Consider the following 21,479-nt stretch of genomic DNA (forward strand, 5'->3'; position numbering starts at 1 on the left):
CAGAACTACTTAAACCTAACTAACCTAAGGACATCACACACATCCATGCTCGAGGCGGGATTCGAACCTGCGACCGTAGCGGTCACGCGGTTCCGGACTGTAGCGCCTAGAACCGCTCGGCCACTTCGGCCGGCCCAGATGCTGAGTAAGCAGAGGCTACTGTACCCTAAGTTCAGAAGGGGACACACAAATGATGACAAGGGCGTCTGTGAAAAGTTCTATGCGCTATGCATACAACAACTACCAACGTCACACGTTAGCGAAAGATCTGGCATAGAACCTGCTAAGCGGATCTAAGGCTTCCATTCAGTCCCTTATTGACCAGTCTGGTGTGGCAATTGAAGACAGCACAACGAAAGCCAAAGTTTTATATTTCACATTCAAAAAATCGTTCACACAGGAGGAGCATACGAACATACCGGCATTTGACCATCGGCAGACTCCCGAATGAACGACATAAAAATATCCAGTAAGATAACACGTCATTCGCGCTCGTAAGTACAACGCGTTATAACCAATGGTGCAGCAAGGTAGGTGTAAATCAGGCGGGGGAGGAAATCATTCATGTCACTCCAGAGATCCAGAGCCACCTCGGAAATTTTGATTTAATGATGGTTCTGAGCACTATGGAACTTAACTCCGAAGGTCATCAGTCCCCTAGAGCTTAGAACTACTTAAACCTAACTAACCTAAGGACATCACACACATCCTTGCCCCAGGCAGGATTCGAACCTGCGACCGTGCGGTCACATGGTTCAAGAATGAAGCGCCTAGAATCGCACAGCCACACCGGCCGGCGATTTAATGATCATATGATCTGTAGTTTGTAAGATTTGAGATATAGATGCAAGCATCCATCTGTATCATATTTTTCATAGCACGATACCCAAGCAGTTTCTGGTTTTCTTGACGGCTAAAGGGGTGTAGCTGCTTTAGATAAACCATGGTTTTCTTTTTTTTCAACACACACACAAATCGCTGTTGCAGTCAGTGTGTTGACGTTTTTCTGCTGTAAATACACGAGTACAGCCCTTACCACACTATCCCTCGCCGCAAACCCCACTATCACGCTAGGATACAGCCCTACACAGTTCTGTCCACTCGTGGGGGTTTCAGCCTCCCTCCCTGCGTCCCACGGAAACCTTGCACACAAAATAGCGCAATTAGGCTATGAGTTTACAGCTGTATTGCAAGCACTATCAAATTTAGATTGTATAGCGAAAGATCACGTGACTAGAAGTGAGGTCATCGTGGACAATAAATAGTATAAGAGGAGACTTGACAGCCACAACCGATCAGTCTTCTGTGGTAGTTGAAAGTGTCAACATGGATTCCTCCAAAGTGCTTAACAAGCAGGGATTATTATGAAGGAGGACAAGACCAGCTGACGAACCCTTTGGTTTATGGTTATTAATGGTGAACCTGGACAATCTTGTTTCTGTCACTGGCAACATAAAGTACACTGAAAGTGGTACACTTGTCAGCAAGAAGGACTTAAATGTCATTAGCCCCATTACAGAAACGTTTTGCGATAACATTATGGTAGCTACAACTGTGACAAAGCGGACTGTCAGGATCAATTAGAGAAGGGATAGTCCTTAATGTTAAGGAAAGACATGTATAGCTCATTTAGGTATTATCTACGTAGTAAATTCTCCAAGTTAGTCACGCCAAGACATGGTGTCCAGGCGAAGCTACCACTTCCCCTACACGAAATACAGTGATCGAAAGAGGAATATTGGATAAGATCGGCAAGGAAGCCCTGGATACCATTTTGAATGAATACAAAAATCCTGTGGCTATACCATATGAAGTGGAATTAGCTGGCATTGAAATATATATTCGAATAGAATATTGCAGCAGCTACGTGCAGACGATTATTACCTTTGGGATTTAGATATAACATAAGATTTCACCAGGAATTCTAGATTAACAATATTGCGTCCAGTATTTTAATTAGTTTGCTTCCTCCGCTCGTAGTTGAAGTATATCATTAAAAAGCAAAAGTGGTAAACTAATATAATTTAAAGATCGTTTACAAAGGTAAATTGTACGATGTGCGAGAATGCAGAAGAGATGTCATAATATATGCTAGTGCGAATTATTTGTGTGAGATTAAAAGCATTCCATACAGGGTGAGTCACTAACTATTGCCACCAAAAATAACTCCAAAAGTACGATAGGAACTGGAAAGCTTGTGGGACAAAAGCTGCATGGGACAACGGGGGCTATAAAATGACGCTAGGTTTTTGTTGCTAGTAGGTCGCTTAAGAGATGTGAAAGTCAACTTTGTTTTTTTAAATGGGGTGCTATAGTTTGGTACTTATTTTCTGATGCTGGCTATCGAGATGAATCCAATGGTGTGCAACAGTAAGGTCTTTGAAGGTCAATGAAGGTCATAAAGGTGGCATGAACGTCCATTTACAGAAGGTGTTCGAAGCGATGACCATTGGTATCAATGCAGTGCTGCAATCTTCTTATCATGGACTGAGCGGTATTTTCCTTATCACATCGGCACTTATCGAAGCACATGCTCTGACATTTCTCTGTCGCATATCTGCAGGTGTAATTGGAACGTCTTTATAAAATATGTCTTTTACGAACCAGAGGCCTCAAGTCTGGTGAAAGAGCTGGCCACGACACATCTCCTCCCCATCCTATCCTAGGATTTGGGAACTGTCTCTGAAACTCATTTCTAGCCATCAGCAAAAATGTGCCAGACACCAATCGTGTTGATACGACATTCCATTCCTTGTTCCTAAAGGTATTTCTTCCAATAAAAGACCTAATGTTTCTTGTAGGAATGTGGTGTATTTCCTACCATTAAGATTTCCTTCGATGAAATAGGGTCCAATAATTCTGTCCTCCGTAATCCCACACCACATATTCATCGACCACGGTTTTTGGTGTGCAACTTGCCGCAGCCAACATGGATTTTCAGTTGCCCAATAATGCATGTTACGCAGATAAACATTTCCATGGTCCGTGAATGTAGCCTCGTCACTAAAAAAATTAAATTACTAAATATGTCATCCCTCTGAATCTGAAGCTGAGCCCATTGAGCTGTGCTGGCCCCGTCTTTTGCGTTGGTTTAAACCTTGACTATTACTATTAGTTTGGTTTCCCGTGGTTATTGTGGGTTATGCCGTGGTTCTTCCTCTTTCTATATGTGGGAGCAGTGGTGTGTATCGATATTCGCACCTTGTACTATCTTTGGTCTGGTGCTTATAGTTTCCGACTAGTCGATGTGCGGCAGTCGGTCGGTCGGTGTGGATCAGCCAGGAAATCTCCGTGCGGCGCAGCATGTCGGGCCCGCTGGCCATCTCTACGCAGTGTCGGAGTGTGTGGAAGTTGTTCCCATTGCTACGGAGTTCGTGACTCACTGACCCAGGACATCAATGTTAAGTGGTGATTTAATTACCGATGCCGGACTGTTTACACTGAGCCGTTGGTTTTCATCGTTGCCTGTTGGGGGGATTCCCATGAACAACAGCGAGTTTTCGAGTTGGCGAAAGTTTGGCCACCGTCTGGTGGAGTTTAACTGTATTTTGGTCATTTGAAGTCCAAGTGCACTAGCGGAATTTCCTGATTTGTGGCCGTTAGCGTTCCGGTTACTTGCCCTGGTCGCTGACGTAAAATTCAGGCAGTATCCTCTCCTCACCATGTTGTCGCTGTCCAACTCGTGTGTGTAGTTTCGACAGCTTATGCGTACTGGCTTGTGGGTGGCTACGCCTTTTACGTTCGGCTTTGGAGTTCCTTGTGCACTGATCGGGTGGAAATCAAGTCGTCTTGTCGGTGGGTCCGTTGACTGTCTCTTGGTCTGGTTGCCGGCGGATCGGATATATTTGGGCCGACTACCTGTCTCCCCTTTGCGAATGTTAATATTCCAAGTGCACACCGACCCCCGGAAACGTCTGAGCGCCGCTGGCTGTACTGCCTTTTCTTATTGGTGTTTGATTGTGTATTTTAATGGCTTACAGCCGATGGTTTGAATTTGTATGCTTTTAGTTGGGTTTTAAATAATGGGCCCACAGCCGCTTTGAAATTGAAACTTCCTTACTTGTCAAGTCTTGCATGGTTTGGGCCTTCAGCCGCATTTAAAATATTTGTTTGGATGAAGCTTTGGGCCTTCTGCCTTTTGAAAATTTATTGCAGTTGTGTTTTCCAATAATGGGCCTTCAGCCGCTTTAAAATTTAAGTTCCTTACCTGTTAAATTTTAGATTGTTTGGGCTTTCAGCGTGTGTAAAATATTGTTTAAAGATAAAGCTTTGGGCCTTCTGCCTACTAAAAATTATTTTAGTTGTTTTAAGTAATCGGCATTCAGCCGTCTTTAAATTAAAGTTATTGTCTTTCTATGATCAGACTGTGTGGGGCCTTCAGCCTAATTCAAGATAAGGCCATCACCCTTGTGTTCTCTTAAAAAAATATCTTAAATCATGGGCCTTCAGCCGTCTTTAAATTATACTTGTTTGCCTTTAGAGTGTTAGATTTGTTGGGCCTTCAGCCAAGTCATAGAACTTACTTACGTGAGGCCTTTTGCCTTCTAAATATTCTGTTTTGAGTCTGAATTTTAAGTTAATGGCTTTCAGCCGTTTTTAAATTTAAGTGCTTGTGCCCTTAAGGCATAAAACAGTGCGGCCTATTCAGCCGATAACTAAGTTCAAAAAATTGTTGCTGTATTGTTTGGACCACTAGATAATGTTATATGTGTTTGAGTGTAATTGACAACCCTCTTTTGGATCCTTTCCACAATTCCAACTACCTGTTCTGTCCTGCGGACTTAATCAGGGCGTTTCACCCATCGGCAGAATTCAATGCGACGCATACAATCCGTACCAGGTAATTCTTCGAGGAGAATGGTATTTATGGCGATGCAGAACACGAACAACACTACTCTGGCTCATGCAAGATTCCCTTTCGATTTGACACGAACTGACCCAAGGATCTAGAACTACAGTGGCAAGAATACCAATTTCCATTTCCTCGTTAGTAACTTTCCTTTGACAGATATGTTTCCGATGTGTTAAAAATTCAGTTGTTCGCAATTAATCACACACATATTTAAATGTACGACATGCAGGGTGGGTATGAGGACGATATACTTCAGCGTATAAGTCTCTAGCTCTCAATGAATTTCGTAGGCATTTTCTATAAATGAGAAGCATATAGACTTGTTCTACGAAGGAATACATCATTCACATTCGCTTGATTCGACGATACTAGTCTTACCGTTCCTATCAGTGTAGTATTGCGAAACCGCCGAATGGTGTTTACATGTGAATGGTACTTTAGATTGATACGCCGTGTTCGGCGTATATTTAATATTTGCGCAATATACGACAGAGAAATGTCAGAGCATGCGCTTCGGTAAGTGCCAAAGTGATAAGGAACACCACTCAATCCATGATAAGAAAATTGTAGCACTGCATTGATACCAATGGTCATCACTTCGTACACCTTCTGTAAATGGATGTTCATGCCACCTTTGTGACCTTCGTTGACCTTCGAAGACCTTACTGTTAAACATCATTGGATTCGCATCGATAGCCGCTATCAGAAAATAAGTACCAAACTCTAGCACCCCATTTCGAAAAACAAAGTTGACTTTCATATCTCTGACGCCACCCCACCTAGCAGCAAGACAACAACGTCGTAGTGTAGCCCCCGTTGTCCCATGCAACATTTGTGCCACAAACTTTTCAGCTACTATCATACTTGCGGAATTATTCTAGGTGGCAATAGTTAGTGACTCACCCTGTTTAATTTCAAAATACTCCCCTATTCATTTATAAATATTTCATGGAGCTTATTCTTACTATTAAGTGATAGTTAAATTACACAAGACCTGCGACGTTACGCCTTTCACTGTTCCATGGACAGCGAATCCTATTTTTTTTTTTTTTAAAAAGGAAGAAAAGTTTAATTACCAAAAAAACATTCTGACAAGTAATATGAACAGGCAAACTGGTGCGCAGTGATTTATTTCTGTGGTGTCACCGCCAGACACCACACTTGCTAGGTGGTAGCTTTTAAATCGGCCGCGGTCCGTTAGTATACGTCGGACCCGCGCGTCGCCACAATCAGTGATTGCAGACCGAGCGCCGACACACGGCTGGTCTAGTCTAGAGACTCCCTAGCACTCGCCCAAGTTGTACAGCCGACTTTACTAGCGATGGTTCACTGTCTACATACGCTCTCATTTGCAGAGACGACAGTTTAGCATAGCCTTCAGCTACGTCATTTGCTACGACCTAGCAAGGCGCCATATTCAGTTACTATGTCTTCTGAACAGATAATATTGTGACTCATGTACTGTCAAGAGCGACGTTCATCATTAATGGATTAAAGCTAAGTATGAAACTAATTACGTCCGCTTTCTGAATTCTAATTCCTTGTCATGTTCCAGACCTCACGTCAGTATAGTCCTTCCCTCCTCACGCCAGCCTGCGTGAGCTAATACGCGTGCATTTCGGCCTCCATTCGTAACACGGTGTTGGCTCTTCTGCCAATACAACAATTTCAACTCACCATTTTTGCAGTGCAGTCAGAGCAATGCCGAGTTACCCGTTGCCAAATAAGGAACAACTGTAGAGCCTAAACGAACATTTTGAGAGGGAATTAAGATCAGTGAAACATGGACGATAAATAGTTTGGACAAGAAGAGAATAGAAGCTTTCGAAATGTGGTGCTACAGAAGAATGCTGAAGATTAGATGGGTAGATCACATAACTAATGAGGAGGTACTGAATAGGATTGGGGAGAAGAAGAGTTTGTGGCACAACTTGACCAGAAGAAGGGATCGGTTGGTAGGACATGTTCTGAGGCATCAAGGGATCACCAATTTAGTATTGGAGGGCAGCGTGGAGGGTAAAAATCGTAGGGGGAGACCAAGAGATGCATACACTAAGCAGATTCAGAAGGATGTAGGTTGCAGTAGGTAGTGGGAGATGAAGAAGCTTGCACAGGATAGAGTAGCATGGAGAGCTGCATCAAACCAGTCTCAGGACTGAAGACCACAACAACAAACAACATATAAATTCAGCAGCTCCAGTTTTCTAATAGGGACACATTTACATTACGTAACGGTTAACCATTGTGTAAGATAGATTATTCATGATAAAGATCTCTTCAATTTTCGGGTGGACCATTATTTATATACAATCTAATTTACAGACAGTCAGGTGTGTTTTAGATTAATCAGAGTGTCATACATAAGAAAAGTAGTTTGCAAGGATTTGTTTGTGTTCAGAAGTAGGATAGCAGTAGACGGTTCTATGTCAGTATTTTAGAACACTTCTTTCAGCTAGTTAGCAAGAGATTTGCTCTCTCTCTCTCTCTCTCTCTCTCACACACACACACACATACACACACACACACACACACACACACAGCAGTTTCCCTGTTAGGAAACAAAAGCATAAAAACACCAACTGTAGAGAATAGACTGGAGGTGAGAGGGAAAGGGCTTTGGAACATAGCGAAGTGGTATGTAAAATACGTGAATCCATGTCGTTTACAGTTAGATATAACGTGATGTAAAATAGAAAGAATGCAGTAAACCAGACTTCATTTACAAAATGGTGTTCAATGATTATCATCCCACGAAGCATTTAGCTTTGAAGATAAGTTAATAAAATATTTACAACACTGAGGTTTCTTTTATTCTATGTAAGATATTACAAATGTAATTACAGAGAAGTACATCTGAATAGCGATGAAGTGACGACCTCTTGTGTGTACTAAAAATTATGCAACGCTCTGAGCAATAGGCTTCCAGTTAAGCCACGCTTTATTATCAGGAATTTCAGGACTTCCCCGGCAGTCACTGAAAAATGGTAGTTGTGTTTCACTTCACTCTGAAATGAGTATCCCATTAAAAGGCTGAGACAACTAATGGATGACACCGAGTTTTCAAGTACCTGATAAACGTTTGTGGGAACCTTAAAGGCCTTCCCAGTAGAAACTAACGGACCTTCTGTTGAGCTGGTGCCATGTTGGCGACTCTTCAATGCACAGAACAGAAACCTGGACGCATTCACGAAAAGCTGGCGTGTATGTAGGGAACTTGATGCAGACTGTGATTGGTGCCTGGAGTTTATTGAGACTGCCATGGGACTGCCATGTCTCGATACTGGTCGCCGTGGAATGATTCTCTGGAGTGGGATCGAAGTGGTTGGCAGCCTGTAACGTCGAATGACAGGGTGGAGCTACTTAATTTCTGCCCTTTATTGTGCTACTGTGGAAATGAGCCCACCATTAACATGGTGACACTATGGGAAATTCAGTGCCATCAAAAACAGTGTTGGGGGGAAGAAGAAGAAAACTCCTGATCACGGGCCTTCGAGGGGATGGAATTGTTTGATCTGAGGGCATTGAAAGTGAAGAGGTGACTGTGTTTCAGAGTGGGCACTCTGATTTAGCGTTCAGGGAACATTTCAGTCTGCCTCCTATTCAGTTTTGATTGAGTCTTGCATTCATCCAAAGATCTGCTGTCATTTTGTGACATTCTCAGCTTCCTTTCAGTGTCGGATGGTTCTTATTTCAGTCCACTTTTCCAACTGTGTTCTTGTTAACTGACCTACAACTGCAAAAATATAGCTTGGATATCACCCATTCAGTTAAATTACTGCAGATAAAATTCACAATATGTACTCTGGGAGACAGGAAAGGATCGATTTGGATGGGACAGCAGCTCTGTGCCAATGTCGAGTGACCGTTTCTCCTGCAGAACGATTACTTAGAAAACATCGCACATGATGCGTATTGTATTGTTCTCAGTGTCGCTTGTAAAGCCGCGGCCGGCTACAGAGAAATACGAAGATAAAAGCCACCAGATGTCTGTCAACAGCCACGCCGCACCACGCAGCCTCAACTGCAAACTGACAAGTCATGTCGGCACACCTTCGCCTTCATGCACGACTGATTTCAGGATGGCAGGTAAAATGGTCAATTCCTCGCTGCAAGTATAATTGCTGAGCAGCGTCTTTATCTTACTAGGCCTGAAAATTCGGATTATTTGTGGAATCCAAGCACGGAATAAACAATTACTGTTACACGACTTTAATATTTGGAAGTCTTATTTACTAGATAAATGCGACAACAGGGGATTACTTCATTGCATTTCTTCCCATATTCATTCTTTCAAGAAGGACAGTGAACCAAGGTGCCCATGGAGAGCTTCTGTGAAGGTTGGAGCGCGGGACGGAGTGAAGGGAGGCAGAGCGACTGCGGAAGTAAGAAGACGGGTTCTGTGTGAGTAAGTCAGCCAGTAGGAGCTCTGCTGCCGAAGTCAAGGTTTCAGGTTGGAGTCAAAAACTCGGAGCACTGTATCAGACAGACAGCAAGTTTAAGAGGGGGGCACAGTCTGCTCCATAGTGGAGAATTCGTCTGTGAGATTGTGTTAGCAATGGTTTCTTTAATTAACTTCCTATTTCTATCACGAAGCCTGGATACTTATAATTTGCTTTTTAACGTTCTGTTCAATCCATTCCCTTTCCTGCAATTTATATATACTTGTGTGAACTTTGTGTTTACCAGACTGGAAAATTCTGTATGATTGAAAAGTGTATTTACGTAATCACAAAATTATGAAACACCAGACCTGCTCGGAGGCTTCGAAACGTAACAACATAATGCATTTGAAACTTACCCCACATCGTATCTTGCTGTTCCTGGCAACCAGGTCCTTCCTCAGTCCTTCAAGCAGAGCCCTGACAGCATGTTTGCTGGCGTGGTACATCGAGCACAATGGATCGAATGGCATGATGTGGCCAGCTATACTGGAAACAAGAAAAAGAAACAAACTTGTACTGCCTGTACTATATGGATACAGATTATACACTGTGTAAGTCGGCAATATTTAACCACCAAATATGAATAAATTTCACAATTCGTATTTCATTTAGTAAGGGATAGCATTTTTTAGGGGGGGAGGAGCTAGGGAATTCTTAATAGTTTCTTGGTTGATACTGGGTAGCCTCATACTAACATTTCTGTGGAGATGCAAGCTGAAAGTGTAATTTTCTGACAGAAAGGCGAAAGTGGGACTTCACGATACCTGTGATCGATATGGAAGCTGCTGGGAAGCCCGTTTCATGGATCTAAAAGCAGAATGCTGGTTGTTTACAGCCCAAGACAGTCGCCTCATCGTGAGGCCGGTGGAAAGGACTTCTCTTGATTGACCTATGGTCGCTACGGAGGCTTAGGCTAGATGACGCTGAAAGCATGAGATTGTAGACATAGAATCTTACAAGAGCCACGAACAGCGTTTTTCACCATAAGGAATGTACGTGGGATGCCTGCCGCAAATGCGTGCTAACGGCCGAAAGAAGTTCTTATGCGAAGTGCCATGCCGCATTCCTGCCAAAAGACACAGAAACGTATACGGTTAGTTCAATTGCAGATGGAGGAGGGGTCATAATTTGTTCTAGAAGCTTCTATTGACTTGATCATGAGCTGAAAGAGGTTGACTGATAGCCTCATGACGTGTAGAGAGGAAGGCATTCCAATTGTAACGGGGGCTGTGATTGGCTGTAAGGAGAATTCACGCTAATGACGCGAGGTTTGTTCTCAACTGGACGCTTCACGGCGGCGGGGGGGGGGGGGGGGGGGCTCTCTTGGTGGTGTCGGTAGGACATAATTGGCTAGATAGCGATTTTGAGAGCTCTCTGGTGAGTGTCAGTGAGTGATAAACTTAGGTGGATAGCGTTTTGAGACATGGCTGGCGAGGTGTCAGAGAACTGTCTCAGCATCAGATTCGAAAATGTGCTGATGTTGCCACTAGGAACTGCATCATTCGTCTCTCTATGAACAGAGATACGAACCTGTGCTTCTTCGTGGAGACGGAGGCATTACAAAGTGCTTCTTTACGAGCTCACACTTAAAAAAAGTCTCCGATCCTGTTTTATAAGTAAGTAGAGTTCTTAATTCGTCATTACACGGAAGTGGCCTCGACCTCAGGAGGTTGCAGACGCCATTTGACGTCCTCTGTGAAGTCAGAATTTTCAGCTACGCAACACACTTTGTCTCTGCGACCACTGGCACCAGTTCTCAGATAATTGCTGCAGAATTGTTCTTCACAGAATTGAATTCGGCGATATACGCACCACGAATCGGCACATAGGAACTCTCTAAAAAGTACGTGTGTTATGTTCCATTTCTTTGATCGCAGTGTCGTTCATTGTCAGTGCCAGTAAGGGTAGAGGCTTTCGTAACTTCCATGTTAATCAGTATCAGCCGCCTAAGTGTTTCTGTCGTATAAGCGAGGACGCGATTTCGAGTCACGTCATGAACGTTTTGCCAGTCTCAAATTTAGGTTAGTGAGTTGGAGTTAACGTTCTGTATCAATGAATGTTCACTTTGCATTGTATCTTTGAGAGTAGTTTTTATAAGAAAAGTATTATCAGTACGCGGTTGTTCTACTCCTCCTAGAATTACACTCCAATCGCCGATCTTGGTCAATTTACAGTGGAGTATTGTCGCAATTAACGCAGCTGGGGACTGTCATTGGCAAGGCTAATTTAATTCACTTATTAGGTGTGACCACACCGTTGCCATCAGGTCATTTACTGCCATCACACATAATCACACGCAGTTAGAAGGGGTAGTATTGGCACTGAGGTGACAGGACCCTTTCTATCCTTAAAACACATAAACTTCAGTGTGATACTGAAGAAGTTCCATATTCCTCCCTACCATCCATAAGAACAAAACAGAGGGTTACGTGTGAGGAGAATGTTTGATAGATTCGACATGTGTAGGAACTGATACACCAGATGTGCTGTACATTTAGTTCCTCCATGGAGTTTTTCGTTGATGAATATTACTAATGTTAGTTTCAACTCTGCAGCATGTTGGTGGTCGTAACAGTGAGCAAGTCACAGTATTTAGCACTACTGGGCAGTGGTTTAGGCACATGATGCGTTAGTACACAGATATAGCAAAATGCATGGAGCTTTACTGAGAGTAGGTTATGAAGATCTGTAGGTTACAATAACTGAGTGCCTTCGTTTCTATAGTTAGAGTTAACACAAAAAAGTATACCATGAGTTTTTTTTTCTCTTTTGCTAAATGGTCCTACTCAGGACATAGACGGTGCCTCGCATTAAAGTCTTCTCTATGTTGCGGACTTGAAACCATCTGTCATGCACTTCGTCAGGTCTAAGCGAAGAAGTTTTAATGTTCCGTCTATATCTGGGTTACTACGACAAACACTAGTTCAGTTTAACAATGCTCATGTTAGGAAATCAATGGTGGTGACCTTGAAGGAATTATTCTGGTTTGGGCATTAAAATAAACAAAGAAACCACAGGAAATTTTCATGGGGATCGCTGGACGGGGGTTTAAAATCCACACCTCCGCCTTTTTTATCCACCACACCATCTCGCGCAATGCGAATTTTCCTGTTTCCTTAGATGCACGAGAATTCTACATAGTAGCAGAATGCTACATTACTTTCACAGACGCCGTCTTTTAAAGGGAAGTGAAAATAGATCCGTTGCAACGATTCCTTCAATCGGGAAAACCGGATATAATGCAAATATTTTCTTCTGACAATCAAACGTCTTATCTACACCGCTGCCCAAAATTCAAGCAACAAACGGAAATACTGCAAGACTGCATTAATTTTGCAACAAAACAATATAAACAGGTGACAGTAAAGTAGAAACAACGTAAAAAATACAGAACGTAAACAACTGCAGCATTTATAACGGTAGACAAAGATGTTCTTCGTTTTTTCCAACTTAATGCATTTTCACACACATTCCGACAACTGGTCAATGTACTTAGCATGGGGTGTTACCACCTCTGGCAGCAATATTTGTCTGACTAAGAGTTGTGATGCTGTGAGTGATGTCATCAGTCTCATGTTGAGGCAATAACGCCATTTTTTCCTGCAGAGCTGCTCGGAAGCTTTGGAGAGTGGTTGGGGGATGCTGACGTGATACGACCTGTCTTCCTAGCGCATGCCAGACATGTTCGATGGGATTCAAATTTGGGGAGCGAGCAGTATTATCCGCTTCCAAAAGAATATCAATCATCCGTGCTTTAAAGGTCGAGCATTGTGATCCATCAGTGCGAGGTATGGGCCCACAGCACCTCGCAAGAACTGCACATGAGGTCCCAAGTTCTCGTCGCGATAACTGACATCAGATGAACATTGCCTGTTCACTCGTACAATTTAATGAAGAGATTTTCGAGTAGTCAACGTAATCCCTGCCCACATCATTAGGAATCCTCCCCGATAACACTCTCTTTACTCAATGTTTGGATTCCGAAAATGCGTTCTGCGCTCCCACCAGATGCGTCTGCGTCGATAATCACTCTCCAGACCAAAACGGGACTCATCTGTGAATAGAACATTGGCCCACTGTGGCATGTTGATGGCACTTCTGAGAAGACGCGTCAGAGGTACACATAAAGCAGATGTCAGACAGTAAAGGCTTCTGTGCTGTAGCCTTCTACACAGCGTTTGCCTCGCTACGACACGTCCAGCGGGTGCAGCGATGTCAGACGCCAGCTGCCATGCGCTACTAAGGCGGTCCGTCGTGCTCTTACAGCCAAATAATGGTTCTCTCTTTCTGATATTACACGTGGTCGGCCCCGCCCTGATCATCGGGATACAGTTTCGATCTCTGTAAACAACAAAACAATTCACATTAAGCCATCGGGGTACATTAGTTTGCGACTGTCCTGCTTCCATTCTTTGTACGCCTCTCCACTGCATAGAGTCTGATTGGCGACTTCTCTGTGCAACATTGCACCGTCTGTGACAGTGTACACCACGACCGTGGATGTTGGACAACTCGACAAATACTACCTCGTTTGGTGGGTGCTCCGACGTCATCGTTGGCGTGCTTGTCCGTTGACCGGAATGCTATCTTTTATGCAGATCATGATTGTACGGACATCTGTCGACATTTTGTATCATTATACCGTGAATTAGGCACAGGACGGGAAAATAGTGGTTTGTTGCTTTAATTTTGGACACCAGTGTAGACTGTGGAGATAAGAGTCAGCTTTCATGTTCGTTAATAAACACGCAGAAATACAATAACTTCTAGCCACTCTCGAAACGTGAGACGTTGATTGGAAATTCGGCAACGAAAACGCCCAACAACAACAAAACATAATCTTAATGGATATTTTGTACATTGCGCAATTGTTAAATTTTGCATCGAGTGCAGATAAAACTAAAGTTCAGACGAGGTCGGCTGTCATAGACAGGACATTACCGACTGTCACTCACTCACACACACACACACACACACACACACACACACACATATATATATATACATATATATATATATATATATATATATATATATATATATATATATATATATATATATATATATACTGCCACCGCCCGAGCCGCCACCATCACCATCACCACCACCACCACCATCACTATAGTCACATCACCACTACCACCAACAGCAACAGCAGCAGATTAACAGTAATGATTCACAGTGGTGTCAACAGTTAAGTGAAAACGAAGACCATAAACTCTAAAAATAAAAAACCAACTGCAAATGTTCAAGTGTTATCTTAAGCTGGGTAAACACTACACTGTTTGTAACAAGTGAGGTAGTGTTTGTTCTTTTAGCAGCTATAAATATGTACCAATACTTCGAGAAAAGAGTATTCGGAAAACGGAAATCATTTTATTATTATTCAACGACAGTACACAGTGATATCATCTGTCCGAATTGTAAAGAAAGTAGCTAGTCTTCTAATAATCAAAAGTAAATGAAGTGTAAAGCTAAGCCTAACAGGAAAAGTATCACGCACGTTTATAACCCTGCACGAAAATTTGCAAGAGTGTACTTACGAGATGACATTGCTTGTGGTTTTTCAAAGCAATATTCAATTTTTATACCACGAAAAATCGTTTCTAGTTATATAGCTGGGTAGATAATCTACAAATCCTGAAGAAAGTATATTTGAAGATGTACATTTTTCTGCTCTGATAATTTGGTGAACGTAAAAAACAGAAATAATTATGATAGGTCTAAAAAAAAAAAGAAAAACCAGCAAACAGCTGGCAGATCGCTGGACCAAGTGTGTTTCCCTCATAGGAGACAACGTCCAGAAGTAAGGTGAGTTGTTTATCGAGCAACTTTTTTCCATGATTTTTCACTACACTTAGTAAACCAACTTCGTATTACCACACAGCTTAAAATAAATTGTTGCATATGTGGATGACGAAGCCGTCGTCGACCCCCCTGTCCAGCATGCTCTGGACGGCCTGCCTCGTGCAGACAGCCCAGTTACACCACGCTTTGAGGTCTACCTGCATATGTGGATGACGAAGCCGTCGTCGACCCCCCTGTCCAGCATGCTCTGGACGGCCTCCCTCGTGCAGACGGTCAGCCCCAGGACGTTGACGTCCCAGCAAACCAAACTTTCCAGTTAGGGTACCGAAAAAAGTTACTTGGAGCTGAGCTTCGTGTGCAAAGCGAATGAGGAAGCAGTTCAAAGCCCAGTTACACCACGCTTTGAGGTCTACCTGCATATGTGGATGACGAAGCCGTCGTCGACCCCCCTGTCCAGCATGCTCTGGACGGCTTCCCTCGTGCAGACGGACAGCCCCAGGACGTTGACGTCCAGTGTGTGCCGCCACTCGGCTGTCTGTCCAGGTGGGAACACAGCATGCCGCCATCATCAGTCAGCAATAAAGCGAAGGACGAGGACTGCAGTGAAACCCTGTGTACCGACACATCATTCGAAATGCTTATGCTGTTAAAGTTGGTGATCCTGTATACAATGAAGCTACTCAGAACAGCCACTATTTTAAATGTAGTGACAGAGCATCGCCGTTTAAGCCGATTCTGTAAACCTCGTCACAAGAAGTCGAGTGCAAACTGTTGTATCTACGTCTTCACAGCCACTTTATGTCACCAGTATTATCAATTTGAGACGCTGAAGACTGTCTTCCACGGGTCCAACCTGTAGAAGTCGGAGGGTGTCACATCTGCACTGTGCGAAGGTGCCAGATTAGCTGCCAGAGATTCGTGCGGTTTGGCATTACCATTGTGAATTTGAACCGCTTCCGTGTTCTTGTGTAATCTCTTCGTGGTAGTGACGACTTTATGCTTGTAAAAGGTGAACGTGTGAGTCGCTATTTACGAACAGCGGCATTACAGAAAATCAAGAACTGCGTCCTTATCATTCCAAAATAGTAATTATGAATTTTTTTGCCGATGGCTACCTCTTACATTTGTTTAGTATTCGGAAGGTGATGCGTCGCATGTACCTGGACCTTTCTCATTCTGGATTATATACAGGGTGGTCGGATGCAGTCTGAAAATCTTTTGAGGGTGTTGCAGTGTAGGCTGAGTTGAGAAATAGTTGTTAAGAAAAGAACTCGATACGTTGCGCCGTTTCAGAAATAGCAAGCACTGAAGGTCCTTGAGCGCACAAATTCAAGCGGCCCGCCAGATGCAGCTAGTATCAGTTGTTATAGCATGGAAGCCAACATTCGAGACTACTCAGCCCTCGGCTCTGGTCCGATCCTTACTGCCGTCCCGTGTCCAATTATTGTGTCGCTCTCTTGCTCGGTATTCGGGAAACAAACGATCATGTTTGGCGACACTGTCTCTGGCGGGCCTCTTGAATTTGCGTGCTCAAGTTGCAACGGCCTGATTTCCATTGTCTTTTACTCGGACACGGCGCAACGTATCGAATTATTTATCAGTACATCTTACCCTGCAACAGCATTACGTGCTATTCAGACTGTTTAGCACAACCCTGTATATTCACGTTTCGTCACTGGCCAGTAGATGGGATGCAAACTTGAAACCTTCTCTTTATCAGTCTCAATCCAATATGTTCACACTTTCCGATACTACATTTTTTTCCACTCTACTTAATGCTTTTGGAACGCAGACCATGTTTTTAGAAAGCTCTCATGTTCTTAAACCATTGTCTGCGTAAATAGACTCGTCGCCTTGGTGAGGATTTGTGTCAATGATTTTAGTTTAAAGCGTCCCACTTTTGACACTATGAAACAGTACGTAACACTGTAATTCCTTTACTATCAAAAAATTTTATTTCATTAATTTCATTAATCTCATATTTTATTTTTCAATTTCAGTATTGCGTTAATGTTTTGAAGGAATCATCATAAATCATTTGTAGCTGATATTTTATCAGAAATGTGCCTAAAATCTAACATCCAATAAATTTATGAATTTAAACTACAAAGAACACTTCTAAAAACAAGTCGCCTCTAGTGAGAATATCGTAAAATAATTCAATCGTACTGTGCGAATGGAACCTGCTGCCTAATTGAAAAAGATTCAACTTAAACAAAAATTATTGAAGCAAGTTCTGTAGGTTAAAAATACCAATAATACCAAAGGTATACATAATTGCTTCGTTACAAAATGGCAAATACAAACTATTGATGAAGGAAGTTAATGCAAGTCGCATCACAGAGGTGCTCTGTTAGTACACAACGTGACACATCCAGGTCTTTTACCTGCCTTAGTCCACTGTCTAGTGGATGAACGTTCGTTTGTCTCGCTATTTACAAACTGCGTTTGAGAATGAAAGTGGTTGTGCCAAACTTAGACTAATGAATGCGGCAGGGAATTATTCCATCGTATAACACTGGTTAAAAATGGATAAAAGTAAGAGGGTAGATGAACAAGCATTAGCTCGCCCTCTCGGATCAATCCAACAAGTAAAACTGCATTAATTTGGTATGTAGTGTCTCTCTCTATCTCTCTATTTGTTTAGTCGATTCCCACTCTCCATGAACCCATGAACTAGAGCATGTCGATTTCTTCAGTCCAGCATTTTCTCCTGCAGACTTTCCAGCTCCAAATCCATTACTGATGTGACGCCATCGATTCATCTCATCCTTGCCCGCCCTCTTCTTCTGCCTCCTATCTCCCAGCATTACCGTCTTTTCCATCGAATGGTGTCTTCTCGCAATGTCCCCAAAGTAGGTCTGTTTTTTTGCTTCATTATTATACCGTTTAAGCAGCAGTCTGGTTTTTATTTACTATATTCATACTCTTTTCACTCCATGGAACTCTTAAGAATTTTCTTCCAATACCACAATTCCACGCCGTTCAGCCTTTCTGATATTTGAGAATGAAAGTGGTTGTGCCAAACTTAGACTAATGAATGCGGCAGGGAATTATTCCATCGTATAACACTGGTTAAAAATGGATAAAAGTAAGAGGGTAGATGAACAAGCATTAGCTCGCCCTCTCGGATCAATCCAACAAGTAAAACTGCATTAATTTGGTATGTAGTGTCTCTCTCTATCTCTCTATTTGTTTAGTCGATTCCCACTCTCCATGAACCCATGAACTAGAGCATGTCGATTTCTTCAGTCCAGCATTTTCTCCTGCAGACTTTCCAGCTCCAAATCCATTACTGATGTGACGCCATCGATTCATCTCATCCTTGCCCGCCCTCTTCTTCTGCCTCCGATCTTGCCCAGCATTACCGTCTTTTCCATCGAATGGTGTCTTCTCGTAATGTCCCCAAAGCAGGTCTGTTTTTTTGCTTCATTATTATACCGTTTAAGCAGCAGTCTGGTTTTTATTTACTGTATTCATACTCTTTTCACTCCATGGAACTCTTAAGAATTTTCTTCCAATACCACAATTCCACGCCGTTCAGCCTTTCTTGCGATTTAGGACTTACATCCGTATATCACAAGTGACTATACAGATTTTTGTTGTAAAGTTACGTCTCTACTCCTTAAAACACTGCCAGAGTTGTAATTCCCCTCTCCTCAAAGCGGTAACGGTCTCTTGATTTCGTACCGAGCGAGGTGGCGCAGTGGTTAAACACTGGCCTCGCACTCGGGAGGACGACGGTTCAATCCCGCGTCCGGCCATCCTGATTTAGGTTTTCCGTGATTTCCCTAAATCGCTCCAGGCAAATGCCGGGATGGTTCCTTTCAAAGGGCACGTCCGACAGCCTTCCCCGTCCTTCTCTAATCCGATGAGACCGATGACCTCGCTGTCTGGTATCCTTCCCCAAAACAACCCAACCCCTCTTGATTTCGTAGCTGCATTCAACATCACAGAAATTACCTCCATTTTTGCTCCTCCCGTATGCCATGAAGTGATACGTGCAGTTGCATAATTTTTGTTTTCTTGACGTTCTAACTCAGATCAGCCTCTGCACTTCCTCCTTTCACTTTAAGTAAGAGGATGTTTAACTCTCTTCCACCTTCTGCAACCGGCCGGCTGAAGTGGCCGTGCGGTTCTATGCGCTACAGTCTGGAGCCGCTACGATCGCAGGTTCGAATCCTGCCTCGGGCATGGATGTGTGTGATGTGCTTAGGTTAGTTAGGTTTAAGTAGTTCTAAGTTCAAGGGGACTTATGACCACAGCAGTTCAGTCCCATAGTGCTCAGAGCCAAGCCTTCTGCAACCAGTATGGTGTCATCTGCATTTGTAAGATATCTATCTCAGCTATTTGAATTCCAGTTTATTCTTCATCTATCCCAGCATTCCTCATAGTGTCCACTGTTGAGCCAACTGACTTTGATCCTTTCCCGTCGCAAGGTTGAACTCACCTTGGTAGAGTTACAGGCATGTGTCATTGTGGGTGGTGGTGGTGGGGGCGGGGGGGGGGGGGGGGTGTAAAGGCGGAGCGGGGACCGATGGAGAATCATTCTGGGGGGGGGGGGGTTACTAGCGCAAATAGGGTGACTGACGTTTGATATGGGCTGATAGTTATGCCCGATACCTGGGACCGAGATTCATACCAACCACTCCTTAAGAAGGTGCGTCTTAACATGTTAACGTTAAAGGCCGGCAGTATCAATAAGCACCATTCACGTACGTAAGCAATTGACAACAATAACTAAAATCTTACGTCACATTTTAATTATTTCATCTGCCTTATTCTTTACTATGTGATATTCAATTGTTTAGCAATGACTGTACTAATATGAAAGGCAAGAACATAGGAATGCAAAAGCGAATTTTAGATAAATCCTCAAGCATTTCTAGTTCCCTGCAGTAGTTATTCCCTAATTCTAGTCGCAAATTCTAGCTGCAAAGGCATCGTGCTACGCAGTTTCCTTCTTTTGTTTGGTGAAAACAATTTTTGGTTTCTTTTCTGTATCCGTGCGACGTTGGGCAGATTTGATGGTCATAGACGAGGGGCGTTCAATAGGTAACGCAGCGTTTCTTTTCTGAAAGCAGGTTGGTTCTATTCAGGATTCTATCAAACCTTATTATTCCCCACTCTTTTGGCACAAATCCCTATTTTTCAAGATTATTTCCGTTCAATGTGACGGCCTCGCACCACCTCGCTGGGCACGCTGGGAGAGGCAGTATGCTACCATGGTACGAATCTACTGGACGACATCGGAGGCATTGGACCCAACAAATGTCGGGAGGCGCGAGATACTGGCCGTAGGGTGGGTGAGGAGTAACAGCCCAACGAAGTTCTGTACTCTCGGGTGCGCATACTTGTGTGAGGGCTTAGATTGTCTTGGAGAAGGAGCAGTTTGTTTGCATTTTTGTGGCGACGGGCACACTGAATTCGTTCAGTTTTCTGAAGGTAACAGAACACAGTTCAAAGTTGATCGTTGCCCCGTGAAGTAGGGCAGCAAACAGAATAACCCCTTGAGAATCCCAAATGGCCGTCGCCATGACTTTATCGTCTGAGGATGCGGCTTTGAACTTCTTCTTCACAGGAGATGTGGTGTGGCGTGACTCCATGGACTGCTGCTTTATTTCCGGTTCGAAGTAATGAACCCATGTTTCATCGCCTGTGTGGTTGTTCTTACAAATAATTGCCTCAATCAACCTCTTAACGGGCAAGCAATTCCACGCAGATGGTTCTTCGTTGTTATTTTTTGGTCTTCTGTAAGTCGGCAAGGAACCCACATCTTTCAGTACTCCAATTGGAGAACGACTGCGTATTTGATTGCGATCCGTCGATCAGCTCGAATGAGAGTGGCCACTCGTTGCAACAGATGATGCGTGACAGCTGTGTGCGGCCGCCCAGACCGCGGGAGATCGGAAGGTTTCGCGACCTTATTGGCGATGATGACAAACACCTCACCCTACGACTAATCCTACTTTCGTTCAGCGCCAGGTCTCCGAAGACATTTTGCAACCTATTACGAATACCTGTGAGTCTCTGGTTTTCCGCCGAAGGAAACTCAACAACAACTCTCTGCTTGCAACGCACCACTTGTTACAGACACAATTTTGAATTCTACGTATGGCGCCGTGAGATGTTGAAACTTCATAAAACTAGAGGGGTGAAGCGGAAATATTCCACCATGTCCCACAGCAAATTCCGCAATTTGCTAGCCGGAATTGGATGAGATAACGAAGTGTTGCATTACTTGTTGAACGCCCCTTTCATGTATCCTAAAGTTGAAGCCACTGAGTGCAGCAAGGTGGGAAAGTAGATTTGATGGAGTCGTCCATCTTTAGTACAAAATATAAGAGACTAGCGATGCACTGGTTGAAGTAAGCGAA

At 43.3% G+C, this 21,479-nt stretch overlaps 1 protein-coding gene across 1 annotated transcript in view; it reads right to left on the reverse strand.

Moving 5' to 3' along the window:
* LOC126230343 (dehydrogenase/reductase SDR family member 11-like) overlaps positions 1–21,479 on the reverse strand; it is a 65,604-nt gene that overhangs the window by 18,663 nt on the left and 25,462 nt on the right. Inside the window, exons 5-6 of the mRNA XM_049942401.1 lie at positions 15,516–15,637; positions 9,651–9,780 (exon numbers count right to left, since the gene is read on the reverse strand). Coding sequence (XP_049798358.1) covers positions 9,651–9,780; positions 15,516–15,637 — 252 coding nt within the window. The remainder of the gene's footprint in view (positions 1–9,650; positions 9,781–15,515; positions 15,638–21,479) is intronic.

The sequence above is a fragment of the Schistocerca nitens genome, unplaced genomic scaffold (assembly GCF_023898315.1).
Source record: "Schistocerca nitens isolate TAMUIC-IGC-003100 unplaced genomic scaffold, iqSchNite1.1 HiC_scaffold_380, whole genome shotgun sequence".
NCBI classification, from domain to species: domain Eukaryota; kingdom Metazoa; phylum Arthropoda; class Insecta; order Orthoptera; family Acrididae; genus Schistocerca; species Schistocerca nitens.